General features: G+C 34.8%; 1 protein-coding gene across 1 annotated transcript in view; it reads left to right on the top strand.

Moving 5' to 3' along the window:
- PHIP (pleckstrin homology domain interacting protein) overlaps positions 1–20393 on the top strand; it is a 141590-nt gene that overhangs the window by 114071 nt on the left and 7126 nt on the right. The window contains exons 32-38 of the mRNA XM_053913788.1: positions 633–758; positions 3532–3601; positions 4250–4300; positions 4559–4708; positions 16864–17016; positions 17867–18030; positions 18469–18728. Coding sequence (XP_053769763.1) covers positions 633–758; positions 3532–3601; positions 4250–4300; positions 4559–4708; positions 16864–17016; positions 17867–18030; positions 18469–18728 — 974 coding nt within the window. The remainder of the gene's footprint in view (positions 1–632; positions 759–3531; positions 3602–4249; positions 4301–4558; positions 4709–16863; positions 17017–17866; positions 18031–18468; positions 18729–20393) is intronic.

Genomic DNA, 20393 nt, shown 5'->3' with positions numbered 1-20393 from the left:
AAGTAGGACCACACATTGGATAATATTCTAGAAGTCATCTTTGGATTTTTCTTTACTTTCAGAAATAATAAAATACCAAATTTATTTTAGTATTGTCAATTCAGTGTTAAAAATAATTTTTATTTACTTAGCCTTCTTGGTAAACTAACATGGTTACCATATTTTTTTATATTTTCATATCTCATAAGCATGCTATCAGCTTTTCATTTTTACATGTCATTTAATTATCAGTGATATAATTAGATGAGGATTGCTTCCTTTTTACATAAATGTCAGGTATGTTTATTAAAAAATGACATATATGACAGGAATAGGTAAAGCTAAAATTAAAAACTCCAGTTCTCTTCTATTATTCTCCCTATAGGCAGTCTCTTTTCCTAAAAGAAGTAACTGTTGTTTATGGTCTAGTGTGTCTAATCTAGACATATTCTGTGCAAATCCATAACGTTGCTACACTTTTTTTTTTCTTTCACAAAGAGGTTATACTTTTTCGAAAATAACTTTTTGAGGTGTGAGTTTTTTACTTGATTTAAGACTGCAGTTTGAAAAATCACAATGTCTTGGTTTTAAATTTTGTGCCTATATTTCTAAATATACTGAGGTTAATACTTCTGTATTTTGTTTCTTTAAAGGCGGGTTTCTTCCCTAATGTGGGAAGTTCGGTATATAGAGCATAATACACGAACATTTAATGAGCCTGGGAGCCCAATTGTAAAATCCGCTAAGTTTGTGACTGACCTTCTTCTACATTTTATAAAGTGAGTTATTTTTCCACACTTAATTATAATTAATTTGTAATAATGACAATATTGTAAAATGTCTTTTGTGAAATGCAATCATTTTTATATACATAATATCACATGATGTGCTATATACATGGCTCCACTCAAAATAGGAAGCATACAATGCCTATGGCTAACATACTGTTTAGTTCATTGGATAATATCACAAAACCATAAAAGTTGTGTTCTATAGTTAATGTAAACAAACATGTATCCTTTTCTAAGCCCAACTGTTGAATAATAATAATAATTGTTTATTGAATATGTACTGTTTTACCTAAAATAGTTCTTTTAACCCAGAAATTATCTGGAATTTGTAGTTAAGGAAACTGAGTCTTTTAGAGGTTAACTTGTTTAATTTTCATGGTAAACGAGTGTCTGCCATTCTGATTTGAGAACCTTTTATCTTGATATTATAGTACTCCTGTCAAGTTTATAAACAAGTATTTAAGGAGTCCAGCAGTAGACTAAATTTAACTTTCAAGATGATGCTTATTTAAAGTCAAGTTTACTTCCTTATTCATTGATCCCATACAAAGAGTGGTAATTACAACTTTATAAGGCAGCAGCACTTTTTATTTTCTTGTCTTACAGATTTTGTTTAACCATAGAATGAATTGAGCGTTCTAGTTGAAGCCAGAGGAATGAATCATATGTTTTGTATAAGATACTGCTCTGAGTTTGTATTAAGGTTATTTATATTGAATAATTATTTCTTGTTAAGAGAAGACTATAATTTAAATATTCAGCTGCTATCAGCTTTTATTTTTACATGAAGGAATTATTGAAGCTTTTTAAAACACATCTCCAGCTTTATTCTTTTTACACAGCATAATCAGAGGGTCCCTTTTCCTGGTATTAATTGCTTACTTTTTTTCCTAAGGAATGTAGGTAATTTTAATATAAGAAAACACCAGAGGAAATTAGAAAGATAAAACTTCATGCCCTTCCTTTACCCTGTTCTCTAGAGAACTCTGTTTCCTTGCAAGTGCTTTAGGGACTATTGTTGTAGTGCTTTTACTTCTTTTCAGTAAAACTGATAATCAAGAATTAGTTTTCCTCTGAGGACTGTTTCTATAACTTGGTTACAATAACTTGTAATACTTTAACTATAAAGTTTTTAATCTGTAATTTTCTAAGTGTTCTGTGGATATTTATGTACATCTATATTTCTGAGAGACAGGAATCAGAATCAAAGGATATAGGAAATTTATATTTTAGTGAAATAATTTAGATAAAACAGTTACTTTTATATTTGAAATAGTCTGTGAAACTGTATCTCTTTCAAATAGTTATTGGGAAATGACTCATAAGAACAGATAAATACATTTAAAGCATTCATATTGTACATATCTAAAAATAAATCCTTGGCATTTTTTAGATGCATGCAATTGGTTAAAACCATTTTTAGTTGACAGTGATTTTCAAAATATTATTTCAAAATTTTGATTATTATAGTTTTTAATTGAGTTGTTTGGCCAAATTCCAAGCAGTAGATACATACAACATGATATAATAGATATTTGGAAATAGAAAGAACTGTATATTTAAACTGTTAATACAATTTTGCAGACAGGTAAATCTGTAAGTAACTATAAGATAAGGAAAAAGTAACAAAAGAGTTTCTATGAAATTTAGATGAGGGATAGGTTCACTTCTAGCTATTAAGGTGGGGTTTCAGGTTCAGGGGGACGGAGAGTATATTAAGATGTAATGCCCAAGGTAGATATGGATAGATTCAGGAGAAGTTCGATAAAAGGAAATCCATTCAAGCAATAAGGATGGAATGAGCTAGGAAATTAAAGAGATTTTAAATAAATTTAGTAATTTAAATTGGGTGAAACAGAGAATACATGAGTATAAGGGGTACAGTGTTGTAAACTCATACTCTGTTCAGATCATGGAGGGCCTTGAATGCTGATTTAAGATGCTAAATTTAAAATATGGGCACCAGAAGCAAGGCTTTATGAACATATTTTAACATGAATATTATATGATGCATAGTATGTCTTAACATATTTACTGCAGTGTCTGATATTAATTGATAGGGAAGAAACATAAACCATAAATAGTAGATTGGCTGCTACACTCACCAAGTAACAAGTGATAAGGGATTAATTTATAGAAGTGAGAAAGAGGCAGATGCCAAGAGATTTTGAAGGTATACTCACAGAACTTGGCCAGCAGTTGGATTTATAAGGAGGCACAGGATGGAATAGTGAAAAACTGCACTGTAAAAATGGGAATTCTGTTTTTAAAAAAATTGAAAAAAGGGGAAGACTGGGGAGTGACATTTAGGTTCAGACATGTGGAATTGTAGATGATAGTAGGAATTTCAGAAGAGTCATACCAAATTATAGGAATTTGGAATTCATTTACAGAGAAGTTACAGTGTCAAGAAAAAATGACTAAGGACAAAATTTTAGGGAATGACTACATTTAAGAATGAAAGAAAGAAGGAATTAGAAGACAGGAGGTACTTCCCTTATAGACTGAGTAATTAAAGAAGGCATCCCAGGCACAGCAATGAACTGAGCAAAATTTGGAGGTAAGAATTGAATTGGGTTTGGTGTAATGAAATAGGCAAGAGTGGAGGAGCAGAGTCATGTGTGTTTTGTCATCAACTTATGAAAGAAGCCTTCAGGCTTTTAAGTTTTATCTTAAAATCTGGTTTTAGTAACAGATTTAAAGGAAAAAATAAAAATCTCACGACTCTAATCTTGTATACTAACATTTCCTTGTTATTTAGGGATCAGACTTGCTATAACATAATTCCACTCTACAATTCAATGAAGAAGAAAGTTTTGTCTGACTCTGAGGTATTTAATATTTTAATATAATTATGACATTGGTCTTATTCTGTATAAAAGAAATAGTAGTTTTCAGATAAATGCTGTTATGAAAATTATTTTTATCTAATGCTATAATTAACTTAAACATGGTTCAGAATTTTTTTGTTTTATGACAAAAAATTTGTTAATGGTAGGAGGAGTGAGACTTTTTAATGAGTACTAAAGAGCTCCAACATATACATTATAGATTTATTAAAATATAAAGGAGATAATTGGTATATAAACAACTGTAGAGTACAGTTGACATTTGAACAACATGGGAGTTAAGGGCACTTAACTCCGTGAGCAGTTGAAAATCTATGTATAACTTTTTTACACCCCCAAAACTTAACTACTAATGGCCTTCTGTTGACCAGAAGTCTTACTGATAATGTAAAAAGTTTATTAACACATATTTAGTGTATTATATGTATTACATGCTGTATATTTATAATTAAGTAAACCAGAGAAAAGAAAATATTAAGAAGAGAAAATAACATTTATAGTGCTGTATGTATTTATTGGAAAAAATCTGTATAAGTGGACCTGCACAGTTTAAACCCATGTTGTTCAAGGCTTCACTGTAATCATGAAATCTAGAATGTTTAATAAGTTTGATAAATTCTTGCTTCAAAGGAAGAAGAGAAAGATGCTGATGTGCCAGGAACTTCCACTCGAAAAAGGAAGGTAACATAGTTTTTGATTTAGCAGAAATACTTTATATAAATTAAAATGTATTCAGAGCTTTTTTTTTAACTCTTATTCTTAAAGACTGATTAAATATTACTGTCAAGTAAGCTTCCATCACAAAAGGCATGATTTTCAGAAATAGGTAAATGGTATTTTCTATTATTTGAATTACTATATATTACCTAAATATGTAAGACTGCATTAAAATACAAGATTTGTGTATTTTATTAATATTTTTCATCATTTTTATTTTAGGACCATCAGCCTAGAAGAAGATTACGTAATAGAGCACAGTCTTATGATATTCAAGCATGGAAGAAACAATGTCAAGAATTGTTAAATCTCATATTTCAGTGTGAAGATTCTGAGCCTTTCCGCCAGCCAGTAGATCTCCTTGAATATCCAGTAAGTATTTTTGAAAATACTTTCTTTACCTGTTGGTTTTGGTATATATCTTATTCATGTCAGTTTGCTATTTAAATTGATTTTTATGGTTATAGTTTATTTCTAAATTATTTTGTACATGTACTCATTATCCATTTGGTTATATAGAGCATCAAAGTTGAATGGTGTAGTAAAATAGAAAGAACCCTGAACTAAGACTCCAAAGAATTAGGTTATAGTCCCAGCCCTCCCTCTTACCAGTTGTGCAATTTTCTCATCTGATTTTTTTTTTACTGTTTTCTTCCTCATACTAACTTTATAAATTTATTATGGCAGTTATTTAGGAAACAAGAATAATAATACATACCTAACCTTCCTTACGGAGTTATAGAGATAGAATGAGAATACAATAAAATAATTGAAACTCAAGCACCATATACAAATGTAAGGTGGCATTATTAAATATATTTAGGTTATGTCAATTATGATCTTTATGTGGTTCATGATAAAAAGGTTGAGTAAACATGATCCAAGTGTTTATTTTTGCATGTAGTCTTAGAAATCTAAATTAGCTTAAAGTGAGTTTTAATTTTTTTATTCAGTTTATTAAAGTTTGTACAGTTTAGGTAACATAAATGGTTTCAAATGAAAATGAAATACTTTATAAAATATCGTGAGCTGGATGTGGTTGTACTCTGACTTAATCTGTTTATATATGTTTTAACTTGCAGTGATGGAAATAAAGAAATTTCATCATGAATATTAAAAATGCCTTTTCTCAGCATTTAAATTAAGAAGCATGGAATCTTAAGTATAGAAGATAAATCTTTTATTCCAGCAGTGTGATAAACTGGGCTAGTTTAAACACTACCATCCAAAAAACTCTTTAGAGGAACTGAGCTAATGCTTCAGTGCTCTGCTTTTCAGTTCTTTTTGGTTTTGGAAACCTATGGATTTCCCTTTGTTTCTTACAAGCTCAACTTTGTATCTTAGAAAATAAGTTATAATTTACTCACTGCTTGCAGGTGTTTGTATTCTGGACTTTCCCCCAGAAAAGAAGGGATAGAAATAAGCTTTAATGTCTACATTCTAGAAGCATTGGTATTATTAACATTATGCGGAGACAGGCGACACTATGTCAGCCATTGTGAGGAAGGAAATTAGAACTGAAATCCCACTGGGACTGTTGAAAGACTTCACCCTCAATGAAAATAATAGAATAATTCCTTCTACAAAGAAGAATGTCTCTCTTTGATGTCAGAGAAATCTCCCTAAACTTGCAGTATGCATGGATATAGAGTCTAAATTTACACTTCCCTGTAGTATAGAAACTCATCAGGGGGGAAAAAAAACCAACCCCTACTAAAGTTAAACTAATGCTAAAAAGAAATTGCAAACTCCATAAGGGTGTGATCCATTATATATACATGACAACAGAAACAACAAATTGAAATATAAGCATCCTCTTCCTTAAAACTTGAGATGATAGATTATTCCTAAATACTATTATACTTTATCAAATCTAAAACCTTGTTCATTGTAAGATGACTGTTATTTTATGTACCACCAAGAGAAAGAAAAAACCTGTCATTTAAACTTTGATTTGTCATTTTGGTTTAGGAGATAAATGGAGGAACAACAAGCATATGGAAATAAAGAGTAAAGAGAAAAGAAAAATGTTAAAGCAATCATACAGAAAATACAGAAGAGACCCAATAAAACTGTGGTCCAGCTGATGTTGAACTGAGGATCAGATTAAGCAGCTTTCCAAAATATATAGCTATTTATTGACAGAGTGAAAACCAGAAGCCTATGCTCATACATAAAGTTCACTACAGCTATATGTATTATTCTTAGAAAATAGGTAGTATATAAGAATGCAGTCTCCCTTAAGTACTTAAAATAACAAGAATGATATTTATATTTAGAACCTCTCCTTCTACCAGCTAAAGGTATTAGCAGACAAAGTACCAGAAGGAAGAAAAACTTTTAATTTAATCTCTTGTCTCTTTTGGTACTCCTTGATGGAGGTGTGAAAGAAACATGGCTATTAACTATTTCTTATTACTGTCACAGAGGAGAAGAGGAAACTGGATAATCTACTTTTTATACTTCAGAATTAACTATAATTAACTATCAGCCTCATCAGCAGAATATTTAAGGCAGATCATGCTCTTCATATTTCAACCTTTGTATGAAAATAATTGCTTTACATTTTGAGTTTAATCAACTATCCAAAGCAAGATTTTAAAAATTAAACTTTTTTGGTGGAAATTAGCATGTTCAATATTTTACTTTATTTATTCAACAGAGTCATATTGAGTGGCTACTATGTACTGTACTAAATGAAGGAAACCAAAGATATGAACCAAGAAAAACAAAATGTTTTATATAAATTTGACATTTAACCAAAAATTTTGTAAAACATTTTTATATTATTTTCCCAACACTTTCATTTTGTAAATCCAATATGTTATAATATTAAATATCCAAGTAATTATAGATCTTTGTCAAATTAGTTTGATACTTTTAAGAGGATAGAGAGGTTGGACACTGTTTATATGTTGTTACCATTGCATAAAGCAATTTTGTAACTATTGCCCAACCTTCAGCTGTCTTAAGAGTCAGGGGTTGATTCTTTGAAATATTTTTTTTAAATGACAGTCTTCCACTAATAGTGTATTTAATTTCTGTAAATGGCCAGGGTATTTTGATCCAATTTGGTACATTAAGTAGACTTGTTCTTGCTGAAATCGGAATACTAGTGAAAGATACTAAGACTAATTTTGTGTGACTTTGTAAAGTGGTTCTAAAGTCACTTATAGGTCAGACATTTCACAATATTTTGGTCAAACACTGTGTAATTGGACTTCTGAGAAAAAGAAGTAGACATACTTTTCCCTATTCTCCCCACTAAGTAGAACTAAAAAATTGTGGATGGTATGTATAAAAGAAATGTAAGAAGATTCTGAAAGGTGGAGAGAAGAAAAAAGGACCAGCTAGGGACCTCAGGACCTGATGAATAACACAGTAGTGAATTTCCTAGGTATGTGTTTTGCCTTATATGTTTCAACTCTGGATACTGGAGAAACTGACAGCCTAGAAATGCCAACATGTACTGACCAGAAAAGCGTGCTCTCTCCAGCCAGTGGAAGAGGAAAGGGGCAACTCAGCAACACAAAAACTTGTAGATGATAGCTGCTCTACTCCAACCAAATACCACAGCAAAAATTGTGGCCTTACTCCTTACCACCTACAAAGGCTAGTGGAGAGCCATCTCCATGCTTCCTAAATACCAAGCATAGACTTCAACCCCCCACCTGGCAGTAATAATGTACTCCTGCCCTACCTCACTGGGTGGTGTCAATGGGTGCCTAGTGGAGAGCTGGGACTTTGACCATCAGTTGGTGATAACAAAGACACTCCCACCCTAATTGATATCAGTGCATTCCTGTTCCTTCCAGATGTTTCAAAGAGCTACTCCTCAATCGTTGAGTGTCAGTGGAGGCCAAATAAAACCTGGAATTCCACACCCACCTAGCAGTAACAAGGCAGTGCCCCCTCTTAGCCCAAAGAGTGGTGTCAGAGTAGGCCCACTGAAACACAAGGTTTAAATGTCCAGGTTTCAATAAAAAAATCCCTTGTTCCAAGTTTTAAAAAAGAACTAAGAATCAAATGGAAATAGAACTAAAAAATAATGACTGAAATAAAAACTCAACTGAAGAGAACAGAGGAAAGAATCAGTGAATGTGAAAATAAGAAATAAGGGTAGGGGAGTTTTCTACCCATCACTAGAACTGGTAAAATGTTGACAACATTATGTTTTGATAATTATATATACATTATAAAATATCTGAACAACCACTTAAAAACCTGTACAGAGAGTTATAGTCATGAACATTATAGAGAAATCAAATGGAATTCTAAGACCTGTTCAAGTGACCCATAAGATTGGAAAAAAAATTTTTTTAAAAACCAATAAAATGACATAATTAAAAAAATCATAGTGTTTTCTGACCACAGTGTAATCAAACTAGAAATCAGTAACAGAAATGTAACAAGAAAATGATCAAATGGATGATAACTAAACAAGATACTTCTAAATAATCCATGATTCAAAGAAGACTTACGGGAAATTTAAAAATATATTGAACGTAATGAAAATGAATACATCAAAATTTGTGGAAGGCAACTGAAGCAGTGCAGGGAAACTTATAGCACTAAGCAGTCCACATCAGAAGATGAAAAGTCTCAACTCAATCTAAGAGCTAGTCTTAAGAACCTAGAAAAAGAAGAATAAAATTAATCAAAAGTGAGCAGAAGAAATATTAAGAGCAGAAATCAATGAAATGGAAAACAGAAAAACAATAGAAAAAATCCACAAAACCAAAAGCTGATACTTGGAAAAGATTAATAAAATTAAGAAAGCTCTATTAAGATTTACAAAGCTAAAAAGACAAAAAAGATTCAAATTGCTAATATCAGGAATGCAATAGGGGATATCACTACAAACCCTACAGAAATCAAAATCATAATAAAGGAATACTACAAACAACTCCACACATAAATTTGACATCCTAGTTGAACAGGCCAATTTTAAAAGTACAAATGACTATAATTCACCCCATATGATTAGATCATTTCAATAGCCTCATAACTAGTAAGGCAATTTAATTTGCAATTAAAAACTTTCAAAAAAGAAGTATCTTAAGGCCAGATATCTTAATTCTACCAAACATTTAAAGATTTAACACAAATTCTGCACAATCCCTTCACAGGTAGAGAAGGAAACACCACTCAATCTCTAAAGGCAGTATTATCCAGATATCAAAGCCAAACAAAAACAATACAAAAGAAAAAACTGAAAATTCTTTTTTTTTTAAATTTCTATGGTTATTCAATTACAGTTGTATGCCTTTTCTCCCCATCCCTCCACCCCACCGGACCCTACCTACCTCCCTCACCTACACCCTCCCCCTTGATTTTGTCCATGTGTCCTTTATAGTAGTTCCTGTAATCCCCTATTCCAACTGTCCCCACACCCCTGGCTATTGTTAGATTGTTCTTAACTTGAATGTCTCTGGTTATATTTTGTTGGCTTTTTTCTTCTATTGATTATGTTCCAGTTAAAGGTGAGATCATATGGTATTTGTCCCTCACCGCCTGGCTTATTTCACTTAGCATAATGCTCTCCAGTTCCATCCATGCTGTTGCAAAGGGTATAAGCTCCTTCTTTCTCTCTGCTGCATAGAATTCCATTGTGTAAATATACCATAGTAATTGGATCCACTCGTTTGCTGATGGGCACTTCGGTTGCTTCCAGTACTTGGCTATTGTAAATTGTGCTGCTATGAACATTGGGGTGCACAGGTTCTTTTGGATTGGTGTTTCAGGGTTCTTAGGGTATAATCCCAGCAGTGGAATTGCTGGGTCAAAGGGCAGTTCCATTTTTAGTTTTCTGAGGAAATTCCGTACTGTTTTCCACAGTGGCCTCACCAGTCTGCATTCCCACCAACAGTGCACTAGGGTTCCCTTTTCTCCGCATCCTCTCCAACATTTGTTTGTGGATTTGTTTATGTTGGCCACTCTGACTGGTGTGAGATGGTACCTCATTGTGGTTTTAATTTGCATCTCTCTGATGGCTAGTGATGCTGAGCATCTTTTCATATGTCTCTGGGCCCTCTGTATGTCTTCCTTGGAGAAGTGTTTGTTCAAGTCCTTTGCCCATTTTTTAATTGGGTTGTTTGTCTTCCTGGAGTGGAGTCGTGTGAGTTCTTTATATATTTTGGAGATCAGGCCCTTGTCTGAGGTATCATTAGCAAATATGTTTTCCAATACTGTAGGTTCTCTTTGTAATTTGGTGCTGTTTTCTTTAGCCATGCAGAAGCTTTTTATTTTGATGAGGTCCCATTTGTTTATTCTTTCCTTTATGTCCCTTGCTTTAGGGGATGTGTCTGTGAGGATGTTGCCGCGTGGAATGTCTAAGATTTTTTCCTGCCAATGTTTTCCTCAAGGACTTTTATGGTGTTACAACTTATATTTAAGTCTTTTATCCATCTTGAATTTATTTTCGTGTATGGCGTAAGTTGGTGATCGAGTTTCATTTTTTTGCACATAGCTGTCCAGATCTCCCAACACCGTCTGTTGAAGAGGCTGTTTTTGCTCCATTTTATGCTTCTGCCTCCTTTGTCAAATATTAATTGACCGTATAGACTTGAGTTTATTTCTGGGCTCTCTGTTCTGTTCCATTGTTCTATGTGCCTGTTTTTATGCCAGTACCAGGCTGTTTTGATTACAGTGGCCTCATAATACAGTTTGATATCAGGTATTATGATCCCTCCTGCTTTGTTCTTCTTTCTCAAAATTGCTGCAGATATTCGGGGTCATTTATGGTTCCATATACACTTCTGAACTGTTCTATATCTGTGAAATATATCATTGGTATTTTAATAAGGGTTGCATTGAATCTATGAATCACTTTGGATAGTATGGTCATTTTGATGATGTTAATTCTTCCAATTCATGAGCATGGTCCATGCTTCCATTTGTTTGTGTCTTCCTTAATTTCTTTCTTCAGTGTTGTGTAGTTTTGTGAGTATAGGTCTTTTACCTCCTTGATTAGGCTTATTCCTAGGTACTTTATTTTTCTTGTTGCTATATCAAATGGGATTTTTTTTTTCCTGATTTCTGTTTCTGCAGTTTCATTGTTGGTGTACAAGAATGCCTTTGATTTCTGAGTATTGACTTTGTATCCAGCTGTTTTGCCAAATTCATTTATTAGGTCGAGTATTTTTTTTGTGGAATCTATAGGATTTTCCATGTACACTATTATGTCATCTGCAAACAGTGACAGTTTCGTTTCCTCCTTTCCAATTTGGATTCCTTTTACTTCTTTTTCTTGTCTGATTGCTGTGACTAGGACTTTCAATACTATGTTGAATAGGAGTGGTGAGAGAGGGCATCCTTGTCTTGTTACTGATCTTAGTGGGAAAGCTCTAAGTTTTTATCCATTGAGTGTGATGTTATCTGTAGGTCTCTCATATAAGGCCTTTATTATGTTGAGGAATGCTCCCTGTATTCCCACTTTGCTGAGTGTTTTTATCAGAAATGGGTGCTGTATCTTAAATGCTTTTTCCGCATCTATTGATATGATCATGTGATTTTTGTCTTTGCAGTTATTGATGTGATGTATTATGTTTATTGATTTGCGAATATTGTACCATCCTTGCATCCCTGGGATGAATCCCACTTGGTCATGATGTATGATCTTTTTAATATATTGCTGGGTGGGGTTTGCCAATATTTTATTGAGAATTTTAGCATCTGTGTTCATCAGCGATATTGGCCTGAAGTTTTCTTTTCTTTGTTGTGTCTTTATCTGGTTTTGGGATTAGAATGATGCTGGCTTCATAAAAAGAGTTTGGGAGTCTTCCATCAGTTTGGATTTTTTCGAATAGTCTTTGAAGGGTAGGGATTAGCTGTTCCTTCAATGCTTTGTAGAAATCTCCTGTGAAACCATCTGGTCCAGGGCTTTTGTGTGATGGGAGTTTTTTGATGACTGCTTCAATTTCGTCTGCTGTTATTGGTGTGTTCAGGTTTTCTGCTGCTGCTTCATTCAGTTTTGGAAGATTATATTTTTCTAGAAATATGTCCATTTCATCTAGGTTTTCAAATTTCTTAGCATACAGTTCTTCCTAGTAATTTCTTACAATCCTTTGTATTTCTGTGGTATCAGTTGTAATCTCTCCTCTTTCATTTTTAATTGTGTTTATTTGGATCCTCTCTCTTTTCTTCTTGATGAGCCTACTTAAAGTCTTGTCAATTTTGTTTATCTTTTCAAAGAACCAGCTCCTGGATTCATTGATCCTTAGAATTGTGCTTTTAGTCTCTATGTCATTTAACTCTGCTCTGATCTTGGTTATTTCCTTCCTTTTGCTTGCTCTGGGCTGTCTTTCTTGTTCTTCCCGTTCTTGTAGGCGTAGGGTTAGGTTGTTTGTTTGAAATGTTTCTATCTTTTTAAGGTAGGCCTGTACTGCTATGAACTTCCCTCTCAGGACTGCATTTGCTGTGTCCCATAGGTTTTGGGTTGTTGTGAGTTCATTTTCATTTGTTTCCAGAAAGTTTTTGATTTCTTCCTTCCCTAATCTCGTTCTTGACCCATTCATTGTTTAATAGCATGCTATTCAGTCTCCATGATTTTGAGTGTTTAGGGTTTTTTCCTTTGAGGTTCGTTTCTAGTTTCAGTCCCTTGTGGTCAGAGAAAATGCTTGATATGATTTCAATTTTCTTGAATTTGTTGAGGCTTGCTTTGTGTCCTATCATGTGGTCTATCTTTGAAAATGATCCATGTATGCTTGAAAAGAATGTGTAATTTGCTTCTCTGGGATGAAAAGCTTCATATATATCAGTTAAGTTCATTTCATCTAGGGTATTGTTCAATGCCACAATATCCTTGTTGATACTGTGTTTCAAAGATCTGTCCATTTTTGACAGTGGGATGTTAAAATCCCGTACTATAATTGTGTTGCTGTCAATATCTTTTTTGAAGTCCTCCAAGATTTTCTTTATGTATTTGTGTGCTCGTATATTGGGTGCACATATATTTACAATGTTTATGTCCTCTTGGTAGATTCTTCCTTTGAATATTATGAAGTGACCTTCTGGGTCTCTCTTTATGGCCCTTCTTTGGAAGTCTATTTTGTCTGATATGAGTATTGCTACCCCTGCTTTTTTTTCCTGTCCATTTGCTTGGAAAATTTGTTTCCAGCCCTTCACTTTCAGTCTGTGTAGGTCTTCTGTCCTGAGATGGGTCTCTTGTAGGCAGCATATGTGTGGGTCATGTTTTCTTATCCATTCAGCTATTCTATGTCTTTGGATTGGATTATTTAATCCATTTATGTTTAAGGTTATTATCGATAGGTAGTTATTCATTGACATTTTTTCCTACCTGTGTTCCTCTCTCTTTCTCTTTTCCTTCCTTTCTTTAAAGCAGTCCCTTTAGCATCTCTTGCAGAGCTGGTTTGGTGGAAGCGTATTTTTTTAGACTTCTTTTGTCTGGGAAACTCTTTATTTGGCCTTCTATCTTGATTGAGATCCATGCTGGGTAAAGTAGTCTTGGTTGCAGGCCCCTGGTTCTCATTACTTGGAATATTTTTTGCCATTCTCTTCTGGCTTGGAGCGTTTCCATTGAGAAGTCAGTTGCTAACCTTATTGGGGCTCCCTTGTATGTTACTTCCTTTTTCTCCCTTGTTGCCTTTAAGATCCTCTCTTTGTCTTGGAATTTTGCCATTTTAGTTATGATGTGTCTTGCAGTAGGCCTCTTTGGGTTCCTCTTGCTTGGGACTCTCTGTGTTTCCTGGATTTGGGTGACTTTTTCTCTCCTCAGATTAGGGAAATTTTCCATCATTACTTTTTCAAACAGGTTTTATATCCCTTGCTCTTCTTCTCCTTCTGGTATTCCTATTATACAGATATTGTTACGTTTCATGTTGTCCTGCATTTCCCTTATTGCCTCTTCATTCTTTCTGAGCCTCTTTTCCTTTTCTTGCTCTTTCTGGGTGTTTTTTTCTACTTTGTCCTCCAGCTCGGTGATCCGATCCTCTGCTTCATCAAGCCTGCTTTTCATTCCTTCTACTCTGTTCTTCAATTCAGAAATTGTATTCTTCACTTCCTCTTGGCCCTTGTTGATAGTTTCTATTTCCTTTTTCGGGTTGATATAGTTTGCAGTGAGTTCATTGTAGCTTCCCTGTAGTTTCTGGTAGTTCTCTTTGAGCTCAGAGAGCTCAGTGAGCTTCCTGATAACCATTGCTTTGAACTCAGTATCTGATAGTTGACTTGCCTCTTTTTCAGTTAGTGTTCTTTCTGAGGCTTCCTCCTTTCCTTTCATTTGGGGATTGTTTCTTTGTCTTCCCATTGTTTGTGAGACTCTTCTTATTAGCGTCTGCTTCTTAAATTGATCTATTCTGACTCCCTGGGTTTATGGTATGAACTTCTATGGTAGAATGCCAATGGGATTCAGTGGTGCTGTCTCTTTAATCTCCTGTGCTCACTGGTCTTGAGCTGACATTTATGGGTGTAACACGGTCTAACTGTGGTCTTTTCAGCACTCCAGGTTTTCTTGTCTCACCGTGTGATCTTTCAATGTCCTCTATCTTTGGTCTCCGATCTTCATATATGCTGAAATACTGTTTGCTATTCTCTCTGCTCCTCAGATCAGCCAGGTATTTCACTGGCGTTGAGGGGAAGTGGACTCTACTCCCACCTATCTCGCCGCCATCTTCCTAATTCCCTCGAAAATTCTTAATAAAATATCAGCAAATTAGAATTCACCAATATATAAAAATGATTTACTACCATGACTAAGTGGGGCTTGTCCCAGGGATGTAAGACTTGTCCAGTATTCAAAAATCAATTGATGTAATTCATCACATTGAAGGAGATAAGTCACACGATCATATTAATGCAGAAAAAGCATTTGACAAAATGGCTTTTGTTTGTTCTAAGAATGTACATATTCGATATGATAATGGTATGGTAAAGTCAGCATAGTCCAGGAGGAAATGAGAATGAAACGTGGAAGGAAGAAGTTTATTGTACTTTCAGGTTCTAGGGAAGAGGCCCCAAATGCCACTTTGCACCACAGAGAATCACCACATTTTCATCAGGTGGCAGACAACAGGAGCAAAGGACAAGCTTTGGCCAGACCCTTTCTTGGGATGTCTGTGAGAGAAGCAGGCAGGGCAGGGTAAATAGTTTAGGATTGGCTACTTTGAATAATTTCAATGGGGCATAAAGAGATGGGGAGGGGGATGGTTTTGCATATAAAAATGAGTTCCCAGTGCAGTCCTTTGCTATCTCTAAGAACTGGATATCCCTGGAAAGGGCACCGTCTTCTCAGTTCTATAAGGCCCCAAATGCCAGAGCATCAAGAATATAGAAAATAAGAAAGTATAGTTAATATAATTGGCCCTGTGATGAATAGATGCTACATAGACAAATACATAATCTAAGAAAACTGGGAATAAAGGGGAACTTCCATAACTTGATAAAGAAATAGTTATGAAATAACCTATAGCTAACATCATGCTTAATAATGAAAACCTGGTTGTTTTTCCCCTAAGATTGGGATTAAGACAAGAATGTACATTTTTCACTGCTCTTCAGTATAGCACTGCAAATTTTAGCCAATGGAATAAGAAAGGAAATAAAAAGTATGGAGATTGTTAAGGAAGAAATATGTTCCTATTTGTAAATTTTAAAATCCTGTTTGCTTTATGGTAAAACATATTTGATCATAATTTAAACTTGGCTCAAAGTCAAATTATATTTCGAAAAATATAGTTACATACTCCAAGGCTATGGAAAAGGTAGAGTACTGTACATCCCTATTAAGAGATAACTCTGTTCAGCCCTGGCTGGTGTGGCTCAATGGATTGAATGCCGCCCTGAAAACCAAAAGGTTACTGGTTCAATTCCCAGTCAAGGCACATGCCTGTGTTGCAGGCCAGGTCTCCTGTTGGGGGCATGTGAGAGGCCACTGTTTCTTTCTTGCACAACAATGTTTCTCTCCTTCCCTTCCCCTCTGTCTAAAAATAAATAAATGAAAGTTTAAAAAAGAGATCACTATATTCAAATAATTTTCTACTATTCTCTTGCTTTTTCCTGCTTTCATTTGTTTGTTTTTATTGCTTTTTTTATATACAGTTGACCAGGTAGAGACTTGGGGTTATTCCACTTCTGTGAAACGAAATGCATAGACTCAATGACAACTTTTTTTAAATTGTGATTATGTTTCAGTGAGTCAACAGCCTTTCAAGTTTATAGATAGCATCAAGTTTTGGGTATTTTCTGTCAAACTTATATTTAGTTATAGAACTGAAATTTTTCTATACTTTCTTAATCCCTTTTTTCCAACACACCTTCACCATTTACCTTTTCCCCAAGGGACTAAGGGAGGAAAGCAGAACTTAATAGCTTCTAAATGAGAAAACTCCTCTGTTTTCTCAAAGGATAGGGCATTACAAAAAGGGGAGCCTTGATGATGAAAACAAGGAATGGTTATTAGTAGTTCTAGGACTTTTGTTCATCACAGAAATTGTATGTAAATCCCTGTGCTGAGATGTAACGCCTTGTGGTAGTAATGATAATAATAATACCACCTATTTTTCCTCTCTTAGGACTACAGAGACATCATTGACACTCCAATGGATTTTGCTACCGTTAGAGAAACATTAGAGGCTGGGAATTATGAGTCACCAATGGAGTTATGTAAAGATGTCAGACTTATTTTTAGTAATTCTAAAGCATATACACCAAGCAAAAGATCAAGGGTATATATTAAATTGTTTTCTTTATTTTTAAATTAAGGAAATTATTAGAAAAACTTTGTTGCCTTAATTTAAAATTTAGAGCTTTGGTTTGCACTAGGATGAGAAAGAAAAAAATCCCTGTGCTTTCTGTCTTTGTGGCAGCCCAGATTGAATAGGCTGGGGTGGGGAGGGGGGGAAATTAGAGCTAAATTTACTAACTTTCTCTTTTCTTAATGGTATCCTAGTGGAAAAAAGAATGACTTCTTTCTACTTTGTTCCTTCTGTGAACTAACACTGGTGTCACTGATGTTCAGGGATGATTACTTTTCTTGAAGTAGTATGGTTGAATAGATAACCATGAACATACTGTCCTGGTATATATTAGGGCTGTGTAGACTTAACTTGTGCAGCTTTCTGCAGTAATAGAAAGGAGCGTTTTTGCTAATGATTCATAAAAATGAGTACAACTTTAATTTACCTGTTTGGCCAGACAAGACATCACAAAGGGGTGATAATGTGTAAATGAAATGAGAAAAAATATCTAGTTCTAGGTAGCAATAAAAAATAGGTTCATATCCTCAGGGATAGTTTCTTTATGACAAGAGTTTACAGAAATACTGTTTCTATCAGCCATCTCACTTCATAGGGCTTTTCTTTAAGAATCTCAAAGCTTGGAAGATTCCCAGTCTAAATACAAAAATAATTGTAAAAATGCTCCAGTTTTACTCTTCATCAAAAGAGACTGGAGAAAAAGCAAAGTTAAAATTTTTAAAACTTTTGACTAGATAAATATTTAAATTATATGTTACTATCTACTGAACAGACATTGTATTTTGAGAAATGTTTGAATAGTTATTTTTTCTTACCATAGATTTATAGCATGAGTTTGCGCCTGTCTGCTTTCTTTGAAGAACACATCAGTTCAGTTTTATCAGATTATAAATCTGCTCTTCGTTTTCATAAAAGAAATACAATAACCAAAAGGAGGAAGAAAAGAAACAGGAGCAGCTCTGTTTCCAGTAGTGTTGCATCAAGGTATCTGATTTCTTTTAAACAGCATCAGCTGATCTATAACTTTGTAATCTAAGTAATAGAACTCGATGTTTTTTAATACTTCCTTTACTATTCCCTATATTGCAGAATGATATATTTGACATGCAAGTTCCTATGATGTGGAGGATTTTTAATCTTTTAACTAAAGCTATACTAGTGTAAGTGCTTAAATTCAAACTGCTAAATCTATACAGTAAAACAGCATTTTTAGGATAGTGATGGCATCATGCTTTCTGTCATATATAACTACAGCATTTACAGCAATCCTTCACTAAATATTCCATATGAAATCCACTACAAATCTCATATTTTAACATATTTCATAACAGTGCAAATATTGAATCCAGTATTATTTATAAAACTGTGTTTTATTCATCCATATAGAGCTATAAAATAACTAATGATACTATTTTTTTACAGCCCTGAAAGGAAGAAAAGGATCGTGAAACCCCAATTTAAGTCAGATATCTCTACCTCTGCATTCTCTACACCTACGCGATTAATACCACCAAGGCACAATGCTGCTCAGATAAACGGTAAAACAGAATCCAGTTCTGTAGTTCGAACCAGAAGCAACCGGGTGGTTGTAGATCCAGTTACCACAGAGCAACCATCTACTTCTTCAGAGGCAAAGACTTTTATTTCGAAAACTCATACATCTGCAATGCCAGGGAAAACAAGTAAGAATCAGTTACAGTTTCTAAATTGAAGTATATATTATGTTACCCGCTAATGGGACCTGGCCCAGGCATGTGCTGATAGGGAATCAAACCAGTGACCCTTTGGTTCGCAGGCCTGTACTCAGTCCACTGAGCCACACCAGCCAGGGCTGTTTAATGTTGGGTTTTTTTGTTTGTTTGTTTGTTTTTCCATTAACATTTATTTAAGCATTTTAAGGTATCCAAGAAACATCAAGAGGTTACCTGTGAGAATTGGGTCTTAAGAAAAAATAGTAACTTTTGCTTTTTGGTAAACTTCTGTACATTTTTTTAAAACCATGAGCACTACTTTTTGTAGTCAAGATTTAAAAACAAGTTTGATAAAGTAGGAATATCTAACAGGTTCTTGACTGGAAAGGTACAGGTTACTTACAAATCTCTGCAATTCCGTAATGAGGATGGCAGTAGGAACATCCTATTTTTAGGACAGGTAGGAACTTACTCTAAAGCTGGAAGAAAAAGGGGTGATGATAAAGTTGAATACCTCTCTACTTCTGACAGCCCAGATCTTCCTAACCATACAACTCTAAACCTGTGTATCTAACTGGAGGTGGTGTGAAATTGAAGCCCAGGGATCTGCTGCTTTGGGTCTCAGGCTGCATCATACACACTGGGTCAGTAATCTCCCAGATACAGCGTCAAGTTGGATGGGATTCTGAATCGAACTATTCTCCCCATTTTTACCAAAAAGGCAACTCAGGTTCCAGAGATTACAGGGCTAGGATCTGATTTCGATGCAGAGCTGACCTCAAAGGCCACACACCTAACCCGCTAAGCTCCGGCAGGCGATTCCTGTCCTTAGCAGCCACCAACCGCTTGGGCGTCTAGTTCACAGGCTCGGGACCAGGTGGGGGCTGGCGCCAGCACCCTAGGGGCGATGTCGCTGCAGAAAGGAGGCAGAGTATCCACGTTTTCCGGGAACCAAGTGCTCTGCGTATGCCCCGCCCCCACAGTCACCCGGCGCCTGTCTTTTCCTCTCTGCAGCACTTGGCAGAGCTTGGAAGGTGAAGGAGCGAGTCCCTCCGGGACCACTGCCAGCTTCACCGTCACTCTCGGCTTCTTTCAGTTAGGGTTCGAGAGCAGCTCAGCTCTCCGAGGTCTCAGGGCCTCGGGCAGCGGCTGCAATGATCACCAAGAAGACAGTGGGCCACCTGGCCCGCGCCAGCACAACTACCAGAGCTGTTTAATGGTTTTTTAAATTTACGCTTTTACCTTGCCATGAAATATACAGGATGTCAGTAAATTCTAGCAAACATTGTTTTTTCTTTATTGTTTTTGCTCATTTAAAAAAAATTATTTTTAATAAGAAAAAGAAAATTTACATTAAGGAATGTCATTGCTTAAAAATAGCAACTCTAACCCAAACTACCTAAATTTAAATCCTACTATCCAGACTTGCTAGCAATTTTCCATGCCTTGACTTCATAATCTTGAAGTGACTGGACAGCTTCTAAAGGTCTAAAATTAAAAATTTACTTGTTTATGCCTTTTTTCTATTTTGAAAGTAGATTTCCTAAAGAAGGTTTAAGTATCCTTTAGATTTTGTCCTCTTGGCTAATTTAAGCAACTCAGGTTACAAGTAATCCCAACGCTCTTGCTCGTTTTTAAGTTAAATAAAACTTAGCT

This window comes from Desmodus rotundus, chromosome 11 (assembly GCF_022682495.2).
Source record: "Desmodus rotundus isolate HL8 chromosome 11, HLdesRot8A.1, whole genome shotgun sequence".
Taxonomy (NCBI): Eukaryota; Metazoa; Chordata; class Mammalia; order Chiroptera; family Phyllostomidae; genus Desmodus; species Desmodus rotundus.
The sequence above is the reverse complement of the archived record's forward strand: the minus strand, read 5'-3'. Positions and strand labels throughout refer to the sequence as shown.